General features: G+C 38.7%; 1 protein-coding gene across 1 annotated transcript; it reads left to right on the top strand.

Annotated features, from left to right (window-relative positions):
- The first annotated feature begins 1,334 nt into the window (after positions 1 to 1,334).
- On the top strand, positions 1,335 to 12,946 carry she (Src homology 2 domain containing E). Its single transcript, XM_017473558.3, has 6 exons — positions 1,335 to 2,365; positions 4,570 to 4,696; positions 6,398 to 6,616; positions 8,278 to 8,467; positions 9,706 to 9,825; positions 10,957 to 12,946. Exons 1-6 carry the CDS (start codon positions 1,889 to 1,891, stop codon positions 11,138 to 11,140), a joined length of 1,317 nt encoding a protein of 438 aa, XP_017329047.1. The 5' UTR covers positions 1,335 to 1,888; the 3' UTR covers positions 11,141 to 12,946.
- Positions 12,947 to 19,882: the final 6,936 nt, after the last annotated feature.

Raw genomic sequence — 19,882 nt, 5'->3', positions numbered from 1 at the left:
ACCTTTGTCTCTATTCAGTCTCTCTGATCAAGAGTGATGTGGAGACAGTGAGAATGGTCATGCTGGTGCTACTTCTGATAACCAACACTGGTCACTGCAAGGACTTTAAAAGTGATCTGATTTATACATGGTGACTGAGTGTGGCAGTTATAGAGGAGAGGCTCTTGGAGAAGATATTGTGCCAGTTTGAAATGTTAGAGGGCCATTGATCAAGAGTGGATGAAGACTGACCTCCAGTAGTCTTTGACACTAATAGATGTCTGACATACCCATGCACAAAGTCATGGCCTGGTGCAGGTGCATAGTTTCTGGGTGGGATGGGGGGGCGTAACCCCCCAATAATCAAAACTAGCAATTGCAACCTCCCATTATTTATACCATTATCAACTGAAACATTTGTGGAAGTAATTTATTTTGTAACATTTTTGGTATGCCAAATCGTTTGTGAGTTTGTCATAATAAATCAGATAAAAATACTAAAAACCCCCTCTATTGCGCAAGTTGGTATCGCCCAACTATTGCCTCGCAACACAATGCTTAATTACTGCCATTTGACTGGGAGAGCACAGGTAGCTCTGAAGATGAAGAGAAGCGCTGTCCAGCAGACTATTATGCAGTGCTGGTCAGAGAGGAACAGTAAAAAATATAAAAAAAATTAGTTGTTCTTTTTTTACATTACTGAAAGGTGTTGGATAACTTTTTTTGGTTCAATAAAAATAATAATAATAAAAGCTGTATTGTGTGTTTACTCAGGTTGCCTTTGTTTTAGGTTGTATTTCATGTGAAGATCTAAAACTATTTAGTCTGAGATATATACAAAAACAGAAGAAATCAGGGTGGGAGGAAAATCCTTTTTTTCACAGCACTGTAGACCTGTAACCTACTTTCATGATCATGTAAAGCCAGTAAAACGCTTGACACACAGACACTCTACTCCAGGGGTTCCCAAACTTTTCCAGGGCAAGCCCCCCCAAATGGCATTAACATTTGACTGAGGCCCCCTTTTGCAAGATGTCTTTAAAACACATTAAAAATACAGACTTCTGAATATACCCCCCCCCCCTTTTTATTTATTAATAATTACATCTTACATCTTACATTAGGAATTGTGTGTGTGTGTGTGTGTGTGTGTGTGTGTGTGCGCGTGTGTGCGTGTGGTTGTCTGAGAGTGAGAAAGAGAAAACATACTAGTGGGAGGGATGGGCACAGCAAATTTTTGAGGCCCCTCGGGTGCCTCCTGGCGGCCCCCAAGTGGGCCGTGGTCCCCACTTTGAAAACCCCTGCTCTACACGCGCTCAGCAGCCACCACCCCGTCTATATGAACACGCACGCGCGCTGGCTACCAGATGCTCACGCGCGCATCCTTTCTCACTCTGCGTAGACTGGCGCTCAGGTCGGACACACCGGGAATGGGATCTTTGGCGAAGAAAACCTTCCAATTCTTCCGCGTTTATGCCCTCCAGAGGCTCCTTTTTATTTTGCGGGAATAATTCCGGGTAGGACACTCAAATGTGATGGGGAGAAAATGTGGTGAAATGTAAAAAAAAAAAATTACAAATTGCTCTAGAAAAGCCAACGGATGGGATAATAACTGCAATTAGGATTATGTAAAAGACTTTACACATCTGGAAAAGATTCCCCGAATATCAAAATTTTAGAGATTTTCCTTTAAAAAAAAAAAAAAACAAACTCAGTCATAATAATAGTCTAACCCAAGAATCTGATCAATCTGGAGAAGGTGATTAGTGATAGACAGGCTGTTAAACCAAGGTAAACAGACAGGGTGAGAGGAGAGCAGAGGAAGTTCACGGAGGTAACGGAAAGTGTCCTGAAAGTTGCTGTGCGTGATCGTGTATGGAGAAAGTTGTCGTGCGTGAAGCTTTTGATTATGGCCAAGTGGTTTAAAGATTTCCCAACTCTGAAAACGGGCTCGGACCGACTGCGCTCGGCGTCTGAATCCGGAGCGCAGACTCGACCCAGACCGGCGCTGAGCGGCGGAACCGGAGCCAAAGCGAGTCCGCGGAAGAACTCGGAGAACGCAGGCGGGGTGGGTTCACTCCTCTCCGGGAGGAATCGCAAGAACTCGGCCGTCGAGCTTGGCCGAAACCACTCGAGTCCGGGCTCGGGCAAGGATGCCAAGATATGGGAGATCCTGATCCCTGGAAAAAGCAAGAAGAACGTGAAGATGGAGGGTTTTGAGGATCACCGCACGCTGAGGACGAGCGCCATCGCCGACGCGTACATGAGCCGAATGATCAAAGTGGAGAAACAGGATAAATGGCAGGAGAAGAAATACAACAGCACCGCGACGGAAAGCACCGGGACCGACCCGGAGCGCGGAAAAACACCTGTTAAAACCGAAACGGTGGGGAAATACAGCTGTTATTATTCTTATTATTGTGTGTGAGTGCTATTTTATATATACATACATATATACATACATACATACATACATATATATATATATATATATATATATATATATATATATATATATATATATATATATATAATGTGTGTATGTATGTATGTGTGTGTGTGTGTGTGTGTGTGTGTGTATATATATATATATATATATATATAGCTCCCTGGGATAGGCTCCAGGTTCCCCGTGACCCTGAAAAGGAGTAAGCGATAGAAGATGGATGGATGGACGGACGGATATATATATATATATATATATATATATATATATATATATATATATATATATATAGAGAGAGAGAGAGAGAGAGAGAGAGAGAGAGAGAGCCTGTATCTCTGCTGAATTAATACACCGTGTGCATTCCACTGTATGAGCCGATCAGACATTGTAGATATTTATTAACATTGTTGTACACTACAAACCCCCAGTACTGAATTAACTCACCGTTAACGGCACTGTTTGTGTCTTTATCCACAAAGTAAGAGTTCACGAATCTGACTACTGACACAAAAGGTAGGCATTTACTGTAAAAACTTACAAGTGTTCAGCATTACAGGTGCTCATTGTGTTTGTTGTGTTTGTTGTGTAGTCTACAAGCAATATTACTCCTACTGAAAACCTCCATTATATGCATGTTGTCTTGGAAAAGCGTTCCTTTTCTGTTTTTTCCCCCACTAAATTTATGCTAGCTTTATCGCCTTCTAACTGATGCATGGAGTGGGTTCTGAAATGGTGGTTTATTTGTCTAGTTTACCTTTTAATCTGTCCCTAGTCCATGGCATGCCAGGACTCCTGTTCTTCTCTATTAATGTTTGTGGGAACCAAAGAAAAAGATTTTGTTATGAAAACCAAGATTGATATCTCTCTTCCAGCTCCCTTTGTTTTTAACTCTACTGCCCCCCCCCATTACTCTCTCTTTCTCTCTCTCTCTCTCTCTCTCTCTCTGGTGTGTCCCCTTCTCCTTTCCCATCCCCTATTCACGGTGTGCTTGCATTATGATCAGCCCTTGCATTATGATCATTATGATCAAGTAGAGTAGCAGGAGAGCAAGCACAATGAGCACGAACCTTTCCTTGCCACTCTTCCTGTCTCTATTCAGTCATCCTGCGTGCACACGCACACACACACACACACACACACACACACACACACACACACACACACACAAAGAGTTTATACCCTGTCACCTCTCTTTCTTTTTCTTTCCAATGTCATTTTCAAACACAGATATGCCCAGGTGCAGACACACACACACCCACACACACACACACACACACACACACACACACACACACACACACACACACACACACACACACACAAATAGAGAAAGAATAGAATGCACACACAATACAATGTGTCTTTTCTTTCCATCCCCAGTGAAGGTAGCGTTTGAAGAATTATGTCACTTGACACACAGGCTGTAACCTCTCCCATAGATGGACTTGCCCTTCGGCTACTCTTTGAACATAATACCACAGAAATGAGACTCTCATGAAGTCAGGGTAAAAAAGTCCACGGGCGTTGGTAGTTGGTGGTGTGTGTATCCGTGGACAGGGGGTGGGGTGCTGAAGTGGACAAGAAAAGAGGCACAATATCTTCAAGTTCAAAGGTGGTTTTAAAAGTGCTTTCAATGGGTGTCCACTTACTGGATTTGCTGTGGTGTATATTACACAACAGTAACGGCAAACAGTTTGTCTGTCTATGAGGGCTCATTATTTAGTGAATAAGGAAACGTCCTGTTAAACAAAGGCATTAAGAATGACATGCAAGAAGTCTTACAAAGACAATAAAATGGCACACAGTATATCGTTATTCAATTCAACACATACATTTAACATTGAAAAACATTTTTTTTCTGGTTACAAGCAATGAAACAACAGTAGCACACATTGGGCAATGTAGAGGACATGAGCCATGATCCGGTAATAGTGTAAAATGTACATAGATCCTTTTTTTTTTTTTTTTACATTAAGTTTTTTTTTTTTTTTTTTTTTTTTTAAAATAGAAAACATGTATCTAAATGTGTTTTCTAAACATTCCAGACATTTTACAATCTGCAATCTTTCCAAAATGATTACAGGGTTAACTAAAAGTGTAAACCCAAGTAACTCATATCAGCATCTTTCTTTCCCTCTAAACAGCTGATTATCTTGGAGGACTATGCTGACCCTTTTGATGCTGAGAAAACGAGAGAGCAGAGGGAAGCTGAAAGAGAAGGAGAGAATGATGGATATATGGAGCCTTATGATGCCCAACTCATTATCACAGGTCCAATCTCTTTCACTTTTCCTCTTTCCATATCTATCCATTCTCTTCTTCTTACTTCATTCCCCCTTTCACCTTCTTTTCCCGTCTTGTTGACTAAAGGACTGCACGCAGATTTTCAAGGATTTAAAATCACAGCACCCTCCTGTAAATGTCGGTCTTCCCTCTCGGGTGGTTGCTACGGTGATGGTGTTGTGCAGGGACAATGGGTGCAGTTTCCTCTTTCTGCTTCCCGTTTCCTGTCCGTGTTTCCTTTGCCCCATTCTCTGGGCAGGAAGTTGACCCCTGCTGTCCCCCCTCCCCCCCCAATGTGCTTGACTGTGTGAGAAAGCCCCCCTCCTCTCCCACCAGTGACTTCCTAGAACTCAGGAAGTAGGTCTGCTAAACAAGCCAATCGCAAGCCAGGGCTGTCCTTCCCTTGGTACTGCCATTGTTTTCTCACACAATAGGCCAGACACAAAGTGACAGCAGACTAACACAGCTTGAAAGATGGAGCACTGTGCATTTGTTTCTGTTCCCCCATTAAACCCACAATACGTACATTGTGTGCTACAAGCAACTGGACTTTTGTTAAAAATGTTTCCTCACTCATTCAAGAGGCTTTATCAAGTAAAGTATGTGCAACTACGAGATGAATTGATAAAGCATCACAGATAAGTGCTGCCAACTTGACTTATTATTAGCAGACAAATTTAGAATGACCCAGAGTGACTAGATAACTGGACGATGTCTTGAAAGGTATTGAAAGTATTATATATAACTAATGAGAAGGATAGACATATCGTGCTATATTTAAGTGCACACAGTCATCACCTGTACTTAAAGACCATGGTTATCAAAGTGGGGTCTGGAGACACCCAGAAGTCTGTGAAGCATAGCCATGATTTTTTTTTTACATTTTGTTACAGCAGTAGAAATCACATCCTACTATTATCAAAGCTGTTTATATTTAAGATTGAGTTCTTATAGTTATTAGTCATTTCGACTGCTCACTTGAATTATTTCATTGTTGTTTAATCCAAACTTTGCTAACTTTTAAAAAACAAAACAAAAAAAAAACAACAGCAACAACAACAACAAAAAACCAAGTAGGCCTATAAATAATGTCAGCTTGGACCTAATGTGTTCTGTCTGTAAACAGTTCTAGGTCTAGCCTAATATGTGAATAGCTGGGTTAGGATTATAAAATAAATCTATGCTTATTTTACAGGTAAAAGGAATGCCTGGCTATAAAAAAAAAAAAAAGAAAAAGAAGAAGCTACCTTAATGGATCAGTTATGAGTTAGGGTATATTCTGTGTGATCTAGAAATGGACACAGTTAAAGATTCGGAATTTTCTTTGTGAAGTGAACAATTTTGTAGCCAGGGCGCAATCTGAGATGTGACGCAAAGTGATCCATTGTAAATAGGACAAATTTCACCCTCCAGTAAATCTGCCATTCCATTTCCCATCTTCTTTGGAATAATGATATTTGATGTCACTTGTCTTCGATATTACATATCAAATATGAATATATCAATTCATTTGTAACTTCTAATTCTCAGTGTTGTACCTCTTCTCTGATTTAGTAACCGGTTTCAGAATTCCATTCACTTCAAAAATCACTCAGGCCCAGAATGGAGTTTGTTTACTTATAGGCGACTGAATCAACTTAGAAGCTTGTTCGGTGTAAGTGTGTGAAAGGTCAGTGTTTGTTCCCATAGAGATTCGTCGCCGTGGGTCCAGGGACCTTCTGAAGGTGTGCGTGGTGTTGAACGGAGGAGAAGGAGAAGGATCTGGATCCACACAGATCTACGACGTGCCGTATGAAGAGGTTCTGGAGGGCATCCCCCTGACCCGGCCCGAGTCGGACCCTCGGCCACCTGCAGAGTATGAACTCCCCTGGGAGTGGAAGAAAGAGCAGATTGTTCGAGCACTGTCAGGTAAGTATAGCAGTCCTGCTCTGGCCCAAAGTGCTCGTTGAAAAATTTGACTAAACTTGATTTACAACATCATTTTTTTTTAAATAATAAAGGAAGCACAATTAAAACAAAAAAAATGAAAGTAGTAAACAAGCATATAATTTTAGTCCTGTCACATGACCTCCATCAGGAAGATTCCCATGCAAGTGAAAGGATGTTGAGTGTCTATTTCTCTAAATATTGATTAAATTCATAAACATTGAAATGAAGCTGGGCCACTGATAATGCTGGCACATTATAGCTCCAGGGTTCTCTGTTCGATTCTGAGCTCAGGTTACTGCCTGTGCGGACTTTCTGTTCATGTTCTCCCAGTATAAATGGATTTCTTCTGGGTTCTTAAGTTGCACTGGAAAGTCTAAATTGCCTCTCGGTGTGTGTGTGTGTGTGTGGTGGACTGGTGTCCTGCATTCCGCCCAGTCTTCCCAGGATAGGCTCTGGTCCAGCGCAACAGTGACCAGGATAATGCAATTACTGAATGAATGAATGAATGAATGAGACGAAGCTATAAACATCGGTTCATAACCAGTATTCACAACCAGTTTTACATTTGCATTATTGAATTTGGATCAAAATAACCTGTTTTAAATCTTAATAAATAAATAAATAAATAAGTCCATCTTCCACAACGCTACTACATCAGACCTACAGCTAAGTAGTACATGAACAGAACATGAAGATGAACTATGGTACTTTAATGTGGATAATATGGATTTGGATTGCTATTAAATATGGAAAGATTAGATATGGATTGTTTAATGTGTTCACATTGAGCACAATATAAGATTTAATATGTTTACACATATATTAAATATGTAGGTGCATCTCAAAACATTTTCTGTAATTTAATTCAAAAAGTGGAACTTTCATATACAATTGTGCCCAAAAGTTTGCATACCCCTTGCAGAATCTTAATACTGTTAACAAAATAAGAGTGATCATAAAAATCCCATGTTGTTGTTTATTTAGTTCTGTCCTGAATAAGATATTTCACGTAACATGTTTACATATAGTCCACAAGACAAGTTAATAGCTGAATTTATAAAAATTACCCCATTTAAAAGTTTACATACCCTTGATTCTTAACACTGTGTCGTTACCTGGATGATCCACGACTGTGTTTATGTTTTGTGATAGTTCTTCATGAGTCCCTTGTTTGTCCTGAGCTGTCAGAAAAATCCTCCAGGTCCTGCACATTCTTTGCTTTTCCAGCATCTTCTGTATATTTGACCCCTTTCCAACAGCGGCTATATGATGTCGGGATCCATCTTTTCACACTTTTGAACCGGGTAATTTTTATAAATTCAGCTATTATCTTGTCTTGTGGACTATATGTAAACATCTGTTATGTGAAATATCTTATTCAGGACAGAACTAAATAAACAACAGCATGGGATTTTTATGACCCCTGGTATTCTGTTAACAGTATTAAGATTTAGCAGATTCTGCAAGGGGTATGCAAACTTTTGGGCAGAAATGTTGACCTTCTGAGAAGTATGTTAATTTATGCACTCAATGCTTGGTTAATATCATATAAATATATATAACTTGCTAATCTGTTTACCCATTGAGAAAGTGTCATGGAATGAGCATCCTCATTGTGCCGATGCATCTTCACTCATTAGCTCAGTTCGATGGTGTGGAGAGGATGTGTAAAGAGGACTCTGCCCCCACCGGCGTTAAACAGCAGACACTGCGCTCTGTGAAGAGCTGGACACCCAAATCTCTGCGCCTGTCCCCTCCTTCCTCCCCGAAAGCCAGCCCGGACTCTGAGAGCCATAAAGTGGACCCCACCGTGCCCCTCGAGTTACAGAGGTGTGTGAATGCTCTTTAAGTATGGGATTGAAGTGAAAGTGAAACAAGCAGGCTTTTACATGATACATCCCCACACTTGTACCTGTCCTTGATATGATTTTATAGTTTTAAGTCCCCAGTATCAGTGCAGTTTAACATTTTAAATTTTCATTAGTAAATTTGTAAAACATGCTCCCTAACAACAGCATATACAGTAGACCAACTAATAATGCTAGCAGTGTGATGTCTATAAAATAACAGTGGATATAATGAGCGGATAATTTGGTTTTAAAGGCAGCGATTGAAATGAATTGAGGCAACAATCATAAATAGATTATTATTGAAAAAGGACAGGCAACTGGTTTGTAAAAATATTTTTAAAACATATATAACTGATGCCTAATAATAATAATAATAATAATAATAATAATAATAGGCTAGAAGAAGATTTGCCAGTAACTCTGATACTTTATAATAGTTCTTCTATATGTCATTATCGTTTGTAAATTAGCAGTAGGCTTATATTAGCTTCTAAACAAACTTAGTCATATATCAATCAGAGACTAATAAATCAAATTGTATCGTAGCAGACTCGGTGGTATCGACAAATATCGATCTATTGCCTTATAAATCGAAATTGTATTGTATTGTCTGGTCGTAGATTCAGTGGAATCTTCACATTTCAAATCATTGCCTTAAGAATCGCAGTGGTATCGAATTTTGTGGAAACCTCAGGTTTACACGCATAAAAACTAATATAATTCAGTTATTTTGTTAAAAGTGCAAATTGATTAGTTCTATTAGACTGGTTGTCTAGATTATGATCATTACTGAATCATTTGTTTGAGAGTGATCCAGCTTTTTTCCCCATGAAATAAAAATTGTACCGATTATAAGAACATTCATCCAGCTAGGAGACTGCTCACTTTATCATTTTGTATACGGGATCAGTCGTCCTCCATCATCATTTTTGTGATGAGTGAAGATTTAGACATAGCATGCCAGCTGTTTGGGAGGAATTATTTAGTCTGGCTGGTTGCATGATAATAAAAATCTGCGCGCAACTAGCACAAGTAAGAGGGTTAAATCTTGAAAATACCTTAGTCAAATGAAAATTTTTAATTGTGTTCACTTGATCTGTTTTTATGTCTTCTGTCTTCTCATTTCTATATGGTAGAGAGATTCATTATGGGTTTAGTTATGTTATATAATTCTCTCTCTCTCTCTCTCTCTCTCTCTCTCTCTCTCTCTCTCTTTAGCTGGTATCATGGCAGCGTCAGTCGTCAAGAGGCTGAGGCTCAGCTGCAGAACTGTAAGGAAGCCAGCTTCCTGGTGCGCGACAGCGAATCAGCCAACAGCAAATACTCCATTGCCCTCAAGTAAGGCTCTATATACAGCAAAGTGACAAAGTAGAAACGAACACAATTTGGCTTACTAAGGTGTTGTGTCAACAAAATACACTAAAACAGTGCACCTTGGCATAGATTCTACATGTCTGTGGAACTGTACTGAAACGACCAATAACATTCAGGATGGCTGTGGGTCAGGTGGTAGAACGGGTTGTCCATTAATCGTAGGGTTGGTGGTTCACTTCCTGGCCCACATGCATTCGCATGCCGAAGTGTCGTTTGGTTTGCTCATTTATTTTTTTGAAGAAAATTATCCAATATTACATATCTGTGAGGGGCAAAAGTATGTGAACCTTTGCTCTCAGTATCTGGTGTGACCCCCTTGTGCAGCAATAACTGCAACTAAACATTTCCAGTAACTGTTGATCAGTCCTGCACATTGGGTTGGAGGAATTGTAGCCCATTCCTCAGTACAGAACTCTTTAGAGATGGTTTTGTAACCTTTTCCAGCCTGATGAGCATCAACAACTCTTTTTCTGAGGTCCTTTGTTCGTGCCATGATACACTTCCACAAACATGTGTTGTGAAGATCAGACTTTGATCTTCTTTAAATAAAACAGGGCATTCACTCACACTGGATTATCAGCCCATTGATTGAAAACACCTGAATCTAATTTTACCTTCAAAATAACTGCTAATCCTAGAGATTTACATACATTTTCCACTCACAGATATGTAATATTGGATCATTTTCCTCAGTAAATACATGACCAAGTATAATATTTTTTGCCTCATTTGGTTAATTGGGATCTCTTTGTCTACTTATAGGACTTGTGTGAAAATCTAAAAGTATATAGAAAATTTTAAAGGGGTCACAAACTTTCAAGCAACACTGTAAGTGGACAAATGGACCCAAACCACACCAGCAAAATGCATCCCACAGAATAACAAAGCAATCGATCCCCTCCCCTTTAATTTGTCACATGTCTCTATTTATGTGTGTGTTTATTAGATATTAAAAAAGTGAAGTGACTAAGCATCCTTGAAAAAGCTGATGTAGGTGATATCAAATCTGTCTGCTTCATCTCTCTCTCTCTCTCTCTCTCTCTCTCTCTCTCTCTCTCTCTCTCTCTCTCTCTCTCTCTCTCTCTCTGTCTGCAGGACCAGCCAGGGTTGTGTGCACATTATTGTAGCACAGACCAAAGAGTGTGGTTACACACTGGACCAGAGCAGCTGTGTATTTCCCAGCATCCCAGAGGTGGTTCATCACTACTGCACCCAGCGTCTTCCCTTCACTGGAGCTGAGCACATGACCCTGCAACACCCTGTACCCCGTACACACTGATCATCTCCCAACACAAGCACACATCGCACTACAGCCGAGCACATCATCTCCCTACATCTCCCTGCAGACACACACTGGAAAATCCTACACAGCAGCTAACTAATAATGTCTCCACATAAATATGTTCCAGCGGTCCACTGCATGGAAGCCTCTTTCATAATCCCAACCTAATACTCATCCTTCCTCCCTGTATATTTGTGTGTTGTTGTTGTTGTTTTTTGAATGAGTGTGTTTCAGTATTCTGTACTGTGTTCCCGATTTTATTTTCCCCAATTTAAACCAAAGCCATTAGTCATGTACTAAGCTCTAATGACCCAAAAGAGGAACTGGTACTTCACAAGTGCTAAAGTTTAGACACAGCATTGTAGTTTATTTAGATCCAGTTTATTTTTAAATATGTTTCCTTCACCCTCTACTTGTCTCCTCTCTCTGGTGCCTTCTGGAGTCTGTGAATGTGTAAGACTTCATCATTCTGCTAAAAGTGCCTCTGTTCTAATGACATGTCTGAGATGCTCATTAGCTCCCCCTGATGGCTGCAGTCACACACTGCAACAAGATGGAGTCTGCTCTTAAAGTCCCCATGAAGTGCCTTGAAACGCCTGGCGTTATTCGATGTGTTGATGTAATTTCCACTTAAACAGGAAGGCAGAGTGGGACAAATCGAGTGATTCCTCCCCCCTTTAAATAGCCAGTAGCGTTTAGCTTACATCACAGCTCAGGCTTGACACACACACACACACACACACACACACACACACACACACACACACAAAAAAAAGAAATAGTAAAAATTGAAAGTGAATAAATTTAAGCCATTTCCTTCTTCACCAACTTACATTTGGAAAACTGAATAATGCGTTCAGTTCGAACAGCCAAAGACACATTTCTCTCGCTCAACAACTCGAAATTTTATAATGTTGGGGACGGGACACTTCAGATTCTAGAGAGCCATTGATTGGACAGAAAATCTGATAAGACACTGAAGTGCAGAATGATGTCATGAAAACTGTTGATCTGTGTCGGTGGTAGAGAGAGACTGTAAAATCTGAATGGATATATCTTCCAAATGCGAATTGTGTCATTGTTTTGGAGCACACTCGCTTATAGATCACCTTAAGGCTAATATATTCATGCTAAAAGCCACAAAAGTCAAATTTTGATTTCATGGGGACTTTAAGACATGCTCGTAAGTCTTAAGATCTGCTGCCAAATCTATCTATCTATCTATCTATCTATCTATCTATCTATCTATCTGTCTGTCTATCTGCCTGTCTATCAGTTTGCCCTTTGTTTGTTAGGATATTTACCTTGACGACTGTGCATATACAAGAGCCAAATCTGGTTTGTGTTGCTCATTCTTAGAGTCTGTTGTCTCTTATGTCCCAGATTTAAAAAACATCTTTGAAGTATTGACAGCTGAAAGACTTGGCTGAAGTAAACTGTTTCATCAGTGAATTAAGTGTCTCTAGTGATTGCCCCACTTTCTTGTATGCCTTCATTTTGATTGTTAGTCGTGTTTGGGGTGTTAATTAACTCAGTTCATTCGATTTTCTGGTGTGTACTCATTGGCTGATAAGCGGGAGAGGATCTGTGGCTGCTACTGATGTGTGCACTGCTCTGAATGATTTCAGCCAAAAAAAAAAAAAAAAAAAATTATATGCAATTTTCTGTTTACTTGCAAGCATTTATTTAGAAATTTGAAATTGGAAAAGTGGCCATAAAGTGGTAATGCAGTTCCAAGATTTAAAAAATTGTACCTTTGTACAGTATAAGATCATGCAAAATTTTAAATGTGCTTCAACTTAATGAATGTAATGCTGTCTTTCTTTCACACACACACACACACACACACACACACACACACACACACACGCACACACGCACACAACCTGACATGCCTTTGCCTCCAGGATGGCAGTGCAATCTAAATGCCAAGACACAACTGTCTATGTGCATCCCTCAAACCTGAAATTCTGATCTATCATCTATCTATATATTCATCTTTTTATCGCAAACCCAAATGTTTTCATTTATAGTAAAAATAAAAGACTTGGCCCTGCCATTCCAATACATTCAGAGAGGACTGTATGACTGCTACGATACGAGCCATTCACTAAAACTTGTAAATGACTCCAGAAATCCAGACATCAGTCATCGAAGATTTTTTAATGACCCTTCAGACTTTTGTAATTGATTCCTTGTTTGATTCAGTTGCATATGTAAGTGTAATGGTTCATGTTTACGTCAGTGGGGCTAACTGAACTCTGGGATTGTCCACACTGAGAATGACACGAAAGGACACGCTGCTTCAACTCTGATGCTTTAATAAAGGAATTGATACTGTAATAGAGGAGTGCAGAATAATGTGTACTGACTGATGGAAGAGAGGAAAGTCACTCATTTGTATTTGAGTATTTGTCACTGATAAAGTTGGCAGAAAAATCGAACACAAGACACAAGAGGACTTCAGATCACAAGTTTTACTTCAGTGTGAATGTGTTTACTGGGGAAACTGTGTGTGTGTGTGTGTGTGTGTGTGTGGGGGGGGGTATTAGAGTTGTGTAATGTTTGTGATATTGAGTGGAGGGTCTTACTCCAGATGCTGGATTTGATTCCACTGTTGGCTCCCATCCCATTGTGAGTGTCTGTGTAGTAAAGCAGATTCCCTGTGGCCACCATAATCAGGACATTCAGAGACGAGAACAGGTCATTGTTTCTTTTGACTGTATTTTGGCCATTGAATACATCACTGGGGAAAATACTTATAGAAGTAATGTCCATTATTATTTTTACTGTATATATACATTTGCAAGTACATTTCCTTTTTTGTAGATAATGGTTTTGAATGCATTTATGTACTGTAAATGAAGCAGGGTTCAATCTGTTGAAGAGGAGAAGGAGAGGCAGGAACATAATTGGCCAATGTGCTATTGTGGATGTCCGTGGCCAGCATGGTGGTAATGTCACCATTTGTGTAGTCATAAGTAATTGTGGGATTCTCCACTGTCAATCAAACCTGGAGCTATATAACACTGAACATTTCTGGGTGGTTTAAGTGTGAGCAGCAGGATCAGCAGCAGGCAGTACATCTTGTCTATGTTGTGTTTTGGGACAATGTGAGCTTTCACCATGGTGTCTGGATATGTGAGTGGTTCAACATCAACCAGCATTTCATAAATCTCTGCCTTCCACCATACATCCCTTTCCTCACCCCATTATTAGAGGTTTTCTCTGCGTGGCACTGGAAGATCTATGACCATAATCCGTATACCAGGGAAAATTGGCCTATGGTGACATAGGTGTGGAGTGTGTCAAGGCTGGACCTGGCACAGCAGAGGGTGTTTCCTATTGTTGGGTCCGAGTCCACCTTTGTCGAGTTCCAGTCGAGACCAAGTCCTTAACCAATCGAGTCCAAGTCCGAGTACAAAAGGGACCGAGTTGGACTCAAGTCTGTGTCCTTAATGTTTGAGTCCAAGTCGAGACCAGACGAGTCCAGAAAGTTTTGAAATTGAAATTGTAAACTCAACAGTGACCTGTTAAATTCATATTTTAACCTTCACAAACCAATGGCAACATAAAGGTAACAAAAAAATACCACTATTACATCTTCCACTGCCATTTAATATTTTTATTTCATGTCATCAGCACCTCAACTAGTTTCCTATCAATACATGGTTTCAAAGAAAAAAAAGGGATATAGAGGTATATACAGAAATTTTATTATATTACAAGTGTATGAAAATACAAATGGAGCTGTTTTGTTATTGTATCACACTATATTGTGTCCTCCAGTTCAGTCCTCTCCCTCACAGTTATATAGACTGAGACTACAGAGTAGAGCTACATTTAGCAGCAAGTCATAACAACAAGCTTCATGCTTTATTACTGCTTTTAATCTGTCTATGAATGACAACAAACTCATTTCTGAACACAGCTCTGTTCTTGTAACTTTTTTCATTTTAATTCCTAAAATGAAATATAAAAAATCCCTATCAGCAGGGTTTATGACTACATTAAGAAGTACATTTCAGATTTTACCTGAAATTCAAGACTGGAATCACCAAATGCTGATGTTTAGGGGTGGGCGATATGACTACAATTTTATTTCACAATAATGATACATTTTCTCAGGTAGGTCCATCAGTAGTGTTCAATTAAGAAATACTACAGAAATTGAATAATGCAATTAAATGTAAAATAAAATAGACTTCACTATATGACGTATACAGTGATTCTGATTAAATGTACTGAAGTTATTCAGTCAAATGAGTGAGTGAGTGATTTTCTCTTTTGTTGTTTGATTAACATTAATGACACAGACAGCAGCAGGTTTATTAGACTACTGTCACTTTAAGACCTAATGATCTAATATACTGTATTGACACACCTCCGACTTTTCCCCAACTGTTTACATTTAAGACATAACCGACTGAGTTTGCATGAATACTCAGCCAGACCTGCATTTTGACATGATGCGTGTGTTTTTATTTGACCATCCAAGCATAATAAGCCACTAAAGAGAACTCAGTGGACTCTATACAAGAACATTGCTTGCACATCTCAGCCAGTGACTTCTGTGTAGCGTGTTCCTATAGTCAAATGTACTAACAGCAAAAAAATAAATAAATAAATATATATATATATATATATATATATATATATATATATATATATATATATATATATATATATATATATATATATATGTCTTTACTCTGCCTCTCTAAGACACTTTTTATACCCAATACTGACCTGTTGCCAGTTAACCTAATTAGTTGCAAAATGTTTCCCCAGCTGTTTCTTTTTAGTAACACTTACATTTCCAGCCTTTTTTGAGACGTGTTGCAGCCATCAAATTGAAAATGACCTTATTTTTTCCTTAAAATGGTACATTTCCTCAGTTTAAACATTTGATATGTTTTCTATGTTCTATTGTGAATAACATATGGGTTTATGAGATTGGCAAATCATTGTATTCTGTTTTTATTTACATTTCACACAGTGGAATTGGGGTTGTAGATCTGACAGGTTCTTACTTGGATTGTGTAGATTTGTGTGTAAGAAATGCTGCTGTAATCATAAAGACTGTACTGTACTCCTCCCACGACTCTTATTCACAATGTGCTCATAATGAATATCCTGTACACACACTCAATACTTTGTGTCGTTATTCTTTATAATTTATAATATGATTTATAATTACTCTATTCAGTGTCACCCAGAAGAGGATGGATTCCATTTAGAATAAAAGTTTCTTCCTCACGTTGTCTCAGGGAGTTTTCATCTTCACCTCTGGCTCATTCATTCTAAATCTACAGTAAATTTCTGTAAAGCTGCTTTGGGACAATGTCTACTGATAAAAACACTGTACACATAAAGCTGAACTGAATTTATTTATTTATTTATTTTAATCTAATTACCCATTTGAACACACAGTTTGCAAAATGAAAGTAAAACGAACTAATTTAATGTTATATACTGTATAATTAACATCAAAGCTTTGTTGAAGAAAACCTCCATTTAATCCAAAATAGTATATTGTTCATAATTAATTTAGCAATCAAAGCCATTAAACTATATAACCACAATAATCATAGTACACAATGATCTCACACTTTCTTCTCAGTGACATTCTAATAAAAACAGGAGACCAAAACTTTACGACATACATCGACTTTCTTCAAGAAGAATCACAGCATGTCTTCTTCTTCTCCAAGCAAACTATGTATGGAGAGATTTAAGAAACAAACACAAGAAGAGATTTAAAATAGTAATAGAACATTTTATTCCCCAGTAATGTGGACAGTCACTGCATTACAACATACTTACCTACTTACGGCTTCACTTTTCTTACTAATCAATTTCATCAGCTGTTTAATGTATTTGTTTGCGGTCTGTAAAATAAAAAAAAAACACAAATCTAACTATTTATTTTCTGCAGAAGGTTTATATAGTGTCCATCTGGTAATCACAAAATAATCTCTCAAACATTTGGACATCACATCGCCATATCCCCATGAAATATTATCTTCTCACTTAGAAAATAAACAAGAATACAACTTGATAAGTAGAGTTCATCATGATCAACTTTGATGTTGGCTTGAGAAAGCAAGACATCAGCTAGACAGCATCCTAATACTTTTGGAGCTAGGCAGCGTCGCAATACTTTTGGAGCCAGGTGATGTCCCAGTACTTTTAGACCTAAACAGAGTTTCAATACTTTTAGAGCTAGACAGAGTTCCAATACTTTTGAAGCTAGACAGACTTCCAATACTTTTGGAGCTAGACAGAGTTCCAATACTTTTAGGCTTCAGGTCATGTACACTCAGGTGTGTTTGAGTTTTGACAGTTGGAGCCAGTATCTGAACATTCCCTAAATGTAAGTGAATGGGAGTTTTTGGAATTTTCATCGTCCACAGTGGGAATACGGGGAGTCCGCTCAGTTTGGAAAAATCGAGCCTGACCAGTGTGATGGGTCTAAAGGACTGTGCTGAGAATGGTGTAAGTAGCCTGAAAGCTCAAGTTATAACAGTCAGAAATTTTTCATGCAAGTCAATGGGAATTTTGGCCAATTTGAGCTTCCGTACTGGGAATTCCGAATTCCGATCACTTCAAAAAGATAGTGCAACTCGAGTCAGAACAGACTGAAGTTCTGTGCTGAGTTTGGTGCATGTAGCTTGAAAGCTCTGGGAGGAGTAGCAATTAATTTTCTGGGTCAAGGAAGAAGACGAAGAAGGAGAAGGAGAAGAAGGAGAAGAAGAGGCTTATAGAGCAAAATAGTATGTTGGCTCGAGAAAGCTTAATTAGTAGTCAGGCTAATAAAACTGGCTATTACAGCCTATTGAAAACTACAGGAAGCCTATATGTCACGTGCCAAAAACACCGGACTACATTACCCATCAGCCCCTGCACATCACATTACATCACACACAGCAGTCAATTTTATTCCTAAAGAGCACTTGTATTTAAGTTTTGCGTTTTGTGTTACTTGTTGTCCAGCACAGATTACTTTCACCTTGTTTCCATATGTGTTCACAAAATTATGTGTTATGTCTGACATAATTAATATTCTGTGTTTTTCCGAAATACTCAAAAATTAGAAATAACACAGAATGATGATGGTTATAGCTTTTTGGTAGCTGGGAAACTGTTCAGGGTTGAGGGTGAGATGGATGGAAACAAATACAGTTAAAATTCAATTTTATTTATATAGCGCTTTTGGCAATGGACATTGTCGCAAAGCAGCTTTACAGAAATCTGGATATAGAGATTTAAATTTATATCCAGTGAGAAAGCCAGAGGCGACAGTGGCAAGTAAATAATCCCTGAGATAGCATGAGTCTCAAAAGGAAACCCATCCTCTTCTGGGTAATACTGAACAGTGTGATTGTAAATCTTTACTCTTCTACAATTGTATATGCCCAGTCAAAGACCAGAATTTAATCTGACTGAAAATCTGGGACAAGATATGAAAACTGCTCTCTGGAAGAATCTCACAGGGCTCGAGATTTTTTACCAATAAGAATGCACAAAACCTCAGGATCCAAATGTGTAAAGCTAAAGACATATGCCAGAAGCTGTAATTAGATGTAGACAATAAACTATGTGTCATTCTATCTAGTCATCATTGACCCTTGTTTTCTCTTTAATACATATCATGTGACATGATCATGACCTTATGGCTCATAGTGATTTTTTGGGAAGCTAAAAACAAATGTATCACCTTTAAGTCCACATTCAGCAGTTCCAGGGCAAAATGGATACAGTTGTATTCTGAAAGATTGTATTCTGCTGTTTTCTTCATTGCTGCTCTAACATTGTCTCTGAATGATTTCGGGATTCCCATCTCCTTCCTGTGAATTTCAAATTTGTGTTTTCCACAGAACACGTCCACATGCACTTTGCTTATATCACCTGGACCAGAAACGACGCTGCAACTCGGTATGCTTGAAGAGCTTGGCTGAGAGGACGAGACTGGAAAAAAAATGTTTGTGAGTATATTCAGTATAGCAAAATTTACACCTGTAAACAGATGCTGTGTAATGTATACACAGATGTATCAAGTTAAATAAATATTACATTTCTGTGTCATTTGCTTAGAGCATTATACGAATATTGAGAGATTTACGTCTGAAGTGAATGATCTCCTGTTCCTCTTCACTGCAGTAAACTCCAGCGTGGAAGTATCCTAGACTACCAGTTCCACCACTACTGCTGTCACATTTCACCATAAACAGGTCACCTAGTTTTGGTTTATCAGTGTATTGCCCATCACAGCTTTTGATAGTGGTGAAACCATCTGGTTTACGGCCGAGTGCAATCGTTAAAATATGTGAAGCCTACAAAAAAAAATAAAAATAATAATAATCCACCATAGGAAATACTTTTAGTTAATAGCAGAAAACGGTGAATACGTTATCATTCATGAAGTCAAACATAAAACATACTTTATTTTAATATAGTATACACTCTAGAAAATACTGCGTTATTTTTTCAACCCAAATGCTGGGTTGAGCCTTTTGGGTCATTTAATTGGGTTATTTTATCAGTCTTGGGTAGTTTTTTGGGTAGTTTTGTGTAACCCAACTGCTGGGGTTAGTGGCTGCGTCATTTACACTGACATTTCCAGTCAGCCCAGCTCCCTGGGTCAGATCAACTCAGTGTGGACTGTTTGAATTCACCTCAGGTGGAGGTTGCGTTTTTCACATGGACAGACTGTTAGATTTATTTGGAGAAACAAAG

The sequence above is a fragment of the Ictalurus punctatus genome, chromosome 1 (genome assembly GCF_001660625.3).
Source record: "Ictalurus punctatus breed USDA103 chromosome 1, Coco_2.0, whole genome shotgun sequence".
Classification (NCBI taxonomy): Eukaryota; Metazoa; Chordata; class Actinopteri; order Siluriformes; family Ictaluridae; genus Ictalurus; species Ictalurus punctatus.
The sequence above is the reverse complement of the archived record's forward strand: the minus strand, read 5'-3'. Positions and strand labels throughout refer to the sequence as shown.

Bases quoted from the DNA above. Each gene is read 5' to 3' on its own strand.
- she (XM_017473558.3), top strand. From the start codon at position 1,889: ATGGCCAAGTGGTTTAAAGATTTCCCAACTCTGAAAACGGGCTCGGAC. The intron at 6,617-8,277 runs GTAAGTATAGCA...TTCACTCATTAG, and splicing joins GATTGTTCGAGCACTGTCAG to CTCAGTTCGATGGTGTGGAG. The intron at 9,826-10,956 runs GTAAGGCTCTAT...CTCTGTCTGCAG, and splicing joins AAATACTCCATTGCCCTCAA to GACCAGCCAGGGTTGTGTGC.